The sequence below is a fragment of the Mytilus edulis genome, chromosome 6 (genome assembly GCF_963676685.1).
Source record: "Mytilus edulis chromosome 6, xbMytEdul2.2, whole genome shotgun sequence".
Lineage (NCBI taxonomy): Eukaryota > Metazoa > Mollusca > Bivalvia > Mytilida > Mytilidae > Mytilus > Mytilus edulis.
This window is the reverse complement of record NC_092349.1, coordinates 6,834,396-6,842,607: the sequence shown is the minus strand read 5'-3', so window position 1 is coordinate 6,842,607 and position 8,212 is coordinate 6,834,396. Positions and strand designations below refer to the sequence as shown.

The window sequence follows — 8,212 nt, the reverse complement described above, 5'->3', positions numbered from 1 at the left end:
AGCAACACTTAAACATGTTGGTTAACATTCAGTCAATGAACCACGACTGAAGGCACAGACCAAACAATATCCATTGAAACCTGCTACCATATAGTAGGTTATTTTCGTGTGGTTTAAATTTTTGCTTAATTTCACAGAAAGAAAAAAATCCCCAAAATAAATTCATCCAATTTAAAAGTACACATCCAAAGGTATTGATAAAGTTTTGAATTCGCCAAAATAATAACCACCATAATATTCCATTAACCTTATTCAATGAATATATTCTCTATACAGTATTACAACTGCATACCAAATATCATTGACCCATCACTAGGTGTTGCCAAAAACTAATACGGTATTACAACAGCATACCAAATATCATTGACCCATCACTAGGTGTTGCCAAAAACTAATACGGTATTACAACAGCATACCAAATATCATTGACCCATCACTAGGTGTTGCCAAAAACTAATACGGTATTACAAAAGCATACCAAATATCATTGACCCATCACTAGGTGTTGCCAAAAACTAATACGGTATTACAACAGCATACCAAATATCATTGACCCATCACTAGGTGTTGCCAAAAACTAATACGGTATTACAACAGCATACCAAATATCATTGACCCATCACTAGGTGTTTCCAAAAACTAATACGGCATTACAACAGCATACCAAATATCATTGACCCATCACTAGGTGTTGCCAAAAACTAATACGGCATTACAACAGCATACCAAATATCATTGACCCATCACTAGGTGTTTCCAAAAACTAACCTAACCATAAACAGAAATAGCATACCTGTCTTCCTCTTCAACTATAAACAACCAAAACAAAATCTCATACTTTTTATATCTTTATTATTAAAAATCATATCCACTGAAGGATTTATTTAATTAGTGTCACAACAAATATGACAGAAATATAACAGAATCAGTCGACATTGTTGGGAAGCTTTGACAGTTTTCTTGTCCTGTATCTGTTTGGCTCTCAGAGACAATGGTGACAGATACCTTTGTGTTATAAAGGAGAAAACTAAACATTTATGTTTGATTTATTGGAAACTGAAAATTCTCTGGTCTACTTTCTGTTCTAACAACCTTTCGGGATCCTCATGTTTTATCAAAATGATACACACCTTCAAAAATTTGAAGGCAGAAATTTCATTGGTTGATATAAAAAAAATTTAGAACAGAAAGTAGGACAGAGTGTTATCAGGTCCTTGTAATTGAAGCTTGGGGCACAGGATCTGTATTTTAATCGGACTGCTTCATACTTAAACTAGCCTTCTTTCAAATTTACTGGGGTTTTGACAAAAATGAAAAGCTCATTCTGGTTATAAGTGTGAGTACATAAACTGAAGTCTCTTCTTAAGAGGGGGACTTCTAACAGTGTTAGACCTAGTTCAGGCCTATTTGAGTAAAAAAATAAATGTGAGAGGGTTGAGAAGTAACTTTTAAAGTCCCCCCATTTAATGATCATAATGATAGTATGCATAAATCTTTTGAGCATTGAATGCAAAAAGATCAAATACAACACATGCAAGAACTAGGAAGTTGAAATGGAATATCAAGCCCTTGTAAGGATACCATCACTCATTATCCAAGGAGGCGGAGGCAAGTGAATGTAATGGTTTATATAGAGATATATTTCTTTTGCTCTATTTTTTTTTTTTTTAAATTGTATTGATATATATATATTTTTTTTTTTCTTTTAATTATGCAATTGCATTTGTTTCATTTTCATTTAAATTTTTTAGCAATGCATAATTTATTTGATTTTTTTTTTATAATTCAATTTTTTTTTATTTTTTTTTTTATTATTCTTTTTTTATAAATATTTTTGTTTGTTTTTGGGGGACTCTAGTTTATGATTCTATAAAAAGAAATAATATCCATCTATAAAGTAACAGATACAATGATTACAAACAGAGTTATCTTCCCAATCAACCTCGACTGATTTATTTATATTTCCGTCCTCATTAACTATAATATCAAACAAACAAAAAAATTGTCAACTAATGTTGTTCTATCACACACGAATAACAAAACAATATTTACATATATACTAAATAGTGTATTTCTTGTTCTGTCTAAAATATGGATAATTGGCACAAAATGAAAAAATAATTGGCAAAACTATTTCACTTGCATTCATAATACTAGAATAATCACACACAGTAACATATATATTACATCTTAAAAGCAAAGACAAGTTTTCAGTATAAACAAAAAATAATTTAAGAAGCTGTTTTCTTTTTAAGTTTGTTATTGTTGTTATATATAAATTAAATATTTATCCGTTCTTTATGAGTCTCCTGCGTTTAATGCCAAAAAATGATCTGGTAAAAAAATACAATTCATGTAAATTCATCGCAGATGACCCCTCAGCAATTTATATGTCAACACTCGTGGTTTTTTTAATTGCTCTTGCTATTTTCTTAAAAATTACAAAATAAAAGTAAACTGGTTATCAGGTAAAACAGTCTTTGCTATAAAATAACTTGACTTTCTTTCTTCATAGTATTGCTATTTATAATGTTTTGTTTATATAAATAAATAATATTTGTTATGAAGATATTCTACAGCAACATCTTACCCTTTATGATGATCTATAATGATACATATATATTTTCCTCAGTACACCAGTTTTAATACATATATTTTCCTCATTAAATACTGAAGCTCAATATAATATAAATATTAAATTCTCAACTCGAGATCAAAGAAAGATATCGATAACAACAAAAACAAAACAAAAAATCAAATGCTTTGCTGAGCGCAGCATGATATCACCACAGATTTTTTTTGTGGTCGTATAAAAAGTTCAATGTGGCCTTTAAAACAGAATTTTTAAAACTATCTTATTTGCGGGTTGTTTGACAAAATGTTATCCCCAACAATGAATATAGAATATGAATCCCTGATGACATAAATGAATTGAACAAATCAGAAATTATATGAAACAGAATTTAATACAAATGCATGATTTTCCTGTATGAAAAAGAAATAAAATTTAATCACAAAACTTCTCATTCAAATCATCTCCCCTGAAAACTGAGTGACCTCCCCTTAATGATATTATATACATGCACACAAAGGAACATTGGGAGCACCAAACTGGGAATTCTGGGAATTCTGGAATGGAGGAATCTACACTACAGATCTACTAGATAAACACTAAATGGAATGAAGCAACACTTTAGCACTAATATCGCTTGGAATGTTTCATAAAGACATAATTAAATATAATGTCATCTATGAATTTGATTGGACGACTGGGTAAAATACACAACTAAAAATAATATAAATATGCACCATATTTGACAACACTTATTTTAAACAGATAATTAACTTTGTCTTAACAAGTTAAGTAGCAAAGTTATTGTATATATAATGATCATTTTATGGTTTATTTTTTCTTCAAGACACATTTTTATTCTGCTTTTTTCCATCAATTTCTTATTTACTGTGGTTAAAACTAATTATTCTTAACAAAATAATTTTGAAAAAAAACAGCATAAAAAATTGTAAGCTCCTTGCTTGAATATGATATTTTATCATAAAAAAAAGTTTGATTATAACTCCACAAATAGAGTTGAAATGATTAGAAATTAACCTATTATTCCATCATGTGTCCTATTGTTGCAATGATCATTATAACTCTCAACTATTGATCCAGTGGCAAGTAATTCATGCACAATACATTATTTCAGACTATTGTAAAAAAAATCTACAAGCTTTAATCATGCAACTATGCCTTGGAATAAAACTAATTAATGGTATATACATGCTTGGAAAGTTATTTACATATTTACATACTGTTTGAATTTTAAATGGTATTTGTGATTTATACTTCATGCACGATTTTGTTTAAGATGACGAACTTGATAATTGTATTAATGTTTATTGATAAAAAAAAGTGTATACAGGTCATTTGAATATCATACTACAAGTTACTTTATCTTGTATAATTTTAGGAAAATTCATTATTATTCTTTCTGATCTTCAGAAAATTGTACAATTCCAATATATTATATCTGGTTAAGCTCACAATGTATATCTGGAAACTTGTTTTAAGACAAATCTTAATGGCATGGATTTTATCAACTCTTAAAAGTTGGGTAGCATGTACTTTTTTTATTATAAGTTTAAATACAACAGCCATGAAGGTTTTTACTCCTTAATAGTTCAAAAATGTTTACAACTGATGTTTAAACTTTAGAAAGCTTCATTTCAATTCAATGGAGCATACATATACTTTATGTGAAATAAACCTTGAAATTTCAGTGTAAATAAAAAAAATTGTATGATATAGAAATGCAAAAGGACAAACATTTTCAGACATACTAAATTCAAAAACAAATACTTCATATATATCATAAATAAATCAAAATCATAATTCATTAATTAAATTGGACATCATACACATATATATTCATACACACTTCTAAAAAATCACAGCTATATGTATTAAATTTGACAACTCTCGTAGATAAATGAAAAAAACTTAACAAACCACACTTCTAAATACTGTAAATTCAGAAATTGATGCGATGTTTTTATTATTGCAAAAAATGCAATAATCACAATAATTAAATCGTATTTTGAATTTTTTTATATGAATTCAAACAATATTTTTCTGAATATCACAAAAATCAAAATAATAAATGCATGCATTAGTTTTGGGTTTACAGTAATAGCTAGTCATTTCTACTTCCTAAATGCTACTGTATACATTATTATCAAGTTATACAGCTTGCCAAAGTCTGATTAGTGGCAGTAAAAATGTTCAATATCTGTTTTTTTCTCAATATAAAACAACCGATCAGTTTTTAATGGAACAGCGGAACTGATCAGCCACAAATCTATGAACTGGTACATCATATTGTTTTTACACTTCACTGAACACGAATACATGACCAAGTTTGCACATTAATGTTCTCTGCATTTATTTTGATTAAATGCTTGCATATATGGCCACACCTTTCATTTGATCTCTGATCTTCAATCTAAGGGCAGAGCCATTTCACTATTGTTTGTTTCTAAACTGCCATTGGTCATTGTTCCATTTGGTAACTCCTCCTTCACTTCTTTGATTGACAGTTTGTCCTCCAGTTCTTTTGGTTCTAGTTCATTGTCCTTCTCAACTGATTTAAGAGCCATTTGTTTCTTGAATCTTTCAATATCTTCAGGACTGAAAAAAACAATCCAACAAGTCTTTATTTTACGTTCACTGAATTTTAATAAGTCTTTTAACAAGAGGTTTTGGATTTTAAGATTACATCACTCTTTTTGAAGTAGCAGTACAATTTCATTCGTTCAAATTGAGAATTTGGAAAAAATACAAACCATTGCAACAGCTAGCATGTTTAAAACATATGTGTCATAGTAAAATTATTCTGTAATATGTATACAATAAAAAATATTATGTATACAATGTACTAAATTATTGACTTCAATATCAAAATTTTCTCATACTGATATTTAATAACCAAGTTGTTTTGACATGGGCAATTCCTTTTTTTTGTTGTTGCAAGCTTTCAAATGGAAATACAGCTACCTTAACTAGAACAATTGCATCATGGATTAAATATTGGAGAAAGGGAGATAACCTAAGATAATTACCTGATTTGTACAAAGACGATTCCATTAACAACATTTAATGTTTCTAACACACTGCCAATAGATGGTGTTTGAATCTGTAATGGAGGGAATGTAATGGATTTTTCTCCTTTATAAATCTCGTTCATTTTCTTTTGAAAGACAACAGCCTGCTGTGTGAGATGCTTCAAACATTCTGAACTCTCCTTTGTTCTGTCATGTTCTTCTCCAAGCTATAAAGACAAAAAACTCAATCATATATACCGAGAGAATAACAGGTGTCTTTGTACCCAATTTGCCAGGTACTCGAATCTCGAGTGAAAAACAATTGAGGCAAATAGGTGAGTGTGACTCAATAAAACTATACTGTTCATTGCAGTACAACTTATAGAAAAATTCCGGTCAACTTTCATTATTGATTTTGGACTTTTGCTCAGTTTTTAGTTTTATATGATGCATTTTTTGGACTTGTAATGTTTTATGTTGCTTTTTTTATTTTTACTTATGACATTGTCAGTTTCTCTTTCACTTTTTAAGTTTTGAATATCTTCAGAGTGTCGAATCAAAGGACTGAAAATTGGATACAATTAACAAACTGCTTACACTAAAGTTAAATTTAATTTTCACACAATTTAAAAGTAGTTCCTTGGTTTATAACTGCTCCAAATAATAGTAATGGCAAGAACCTGTTATCAAAAGTTTGTCTTTCAGAAATAATTTCCACTGTCAAATTATTGTTTTTCAAGAATTCCGTTTGAATTTTGAATTATCAATCTGATCTCAACTATGTTCAGTCTGCACTTCATTCACATCTACATGTTGTTTAAATGTGCTATGCATACATAATTTTTTAGGCCCATTATGGCTTGCTGTTCGATGTGAGCCAAGGCTGTATTCTATGTTGAAGACCCTACTTTAACCTTTAAAGGTTTACTTTTAACTTTTATAAATTGTGACTTGGATGGAATAGTTGTCTCATTGGCACTCATATCACATCTTCTTTATTTTTTTTTAAATTATCTGACTAAAAGTAAACATTACCATATGTTTATAGATGGTGAAAGCTTCTTTTTCACTCTGTAAGGCTGCCCTGAAATCTCCCCTACAGGAATGTGTCCTGGCTACCAAGTGGTAATTCATAGCAACCTTTAAACTTTTAGCACCATGGAATCTAAGAAGAAGAGAGAAATTTAATATAGAACCAATTAAAAAATATCTCAATTTCAACTATGTTATGTCTATTTTCATGCAACTGAGAGAAAAAAATCTCTAAATTGTATGTTTGCATGCACAATTTTAGACCATCAATTGTGGAATTGATGCCCTAAAATCTGTGGCATTATCCAATACCCAATCAGCATGAATTTTACAAACAATGCTGTATTATACATTTTTTATTTTTCTTAAATTCAATAAACCATGCAATACTTTACAATCAAGATTTGTAAGTCTGCACATTTTTTCTTACAAGAGAATTAAATAGACATAAAATATTAAGTGGAGACTTTGAAACTGCATTCAATTATAATTTAACTATAAAGAATTATTGAATATTAAATTAAACCTAAAAATATGATAAAAACTTACTTAGAGTTTATTTGTAGAGCATTTTCTAAGAATCTCAATGATAGATCATATTCTTCTGCTGCATGTAAGATCAAACCTATATTACTCTGAAATCACAAAAAAGTATTCAGATTAAAAGGAATGTTGTCAAAGTTATCTAATAACTTTCCTATATCTGTACAGTTTATCATAAATTAATGGGTGGTTTTTTTAACAAATTGTTGTAATTCACACATTTGTTTTTGAGATTTGTATTAAAACAGGTAGTCTGTTGTGGAAATTATCTCATAACTATCCATATTTTATTATTTAGTGGTTTTTTGGTTTTTTTTTATAAATTAATGTTTTTTTTACGAAACACAAGAGATTACAGTTACTGCTGTATTTCTCACAAATTGTTTAAATGGTTTTGACTAAAAACAGCTATGAAATTTCAAGAAGTTCAAGCTGAAAAAAAGATAAGTTTTTGTCTTAAACTTTTGATATAAATACGACAGTTTGAACAGGTGTTGTATTAATTTGGTATTTCATTTATAAGTACTTTTAATCAATTAAGACTGACAAATTTAACTGTTTCTTAACCCTTGCTGCACTCTCATTACAATGTGTGTGTTAATTCAGTATAAATGTACTTACATCTATAAGAGCTACTTCTGGATGATTGTCTCCGTGACATAACAAGGCAAGATATCGTGTTCTGTACATTAGTCGTAAGGCAATAGACACCTGACTGTTGGCAAAGCAATACAAGGCAAGGTGTGCCTGAAAGTATACACAGGTAATATATAAAAGAGTTTGGACTGTTGGCAAAACTGTGCTGATAAACATGATTAATATAAAGGGATAAAAGTCGGTCCCTAGTGCTAAAATTAAGCAATAATTCTTGGAAGCCATAGATTTGTTGAAAATTAAGCAATAATTCTTGGAAGCCTTAGATTTGTTGAAAATTTACACATGGCCTAGTATTCAAATTTTATCCAAAGCAAGAGTGAAAATGTAAGGCCTCAAAGCTGATTACTTAGTAATGATTGACCTTACAAAATACAAATTA

At 29.2% G+C, this 8,212-nt stretch overlaps 1 protein-coding gene across 2 annotated transcripts in view; it reads right to left on the bottom strand.

Annotated features, from left to right (window-relative positions):
* Positions 1-1,770: 1,770 nt before the first annotated feature.
* Positions 1,771-8,212, bottom strand: part of LOC139527033 (clustered mitochondria protein homolog) — a 34,463-nt gene continuing 28,021 nt past the window's right edge. The window contains exons 31-36 of one of the 2 annotated variants that reach the window (XR_011665244.1): positions 7,798-7,923; positions 7,183-7,268; positions 6,637-6,766; positions 5,620-5,828; positions 4,687-5,188; positions 1,771-4,524 (exon numbers count right to left, since the gene is read on the bottom strand). Coding sequence is in view for 1 of the 2 variants with exons in the window: in XM_071322280.1 (XP_071178381.1) it covers positions 4,999-5,188; positions 5,620-5,828; positions 6,637-6,766; positions 7,183-7,268; positions 7,798-7,923 (741 nt within the window). In the remaining variant the exon portion in view is untranslated. Of the gene's footprint in view, positions 5,189-5,619; positions 5,829-6,636; positions 6,767-7,182; positions 7,269-7,797; positions 7,924-8,212 lie in introns of both variants that reach the window. The other variant, XM_071322280.1, reaches the window with a different exon arrangement.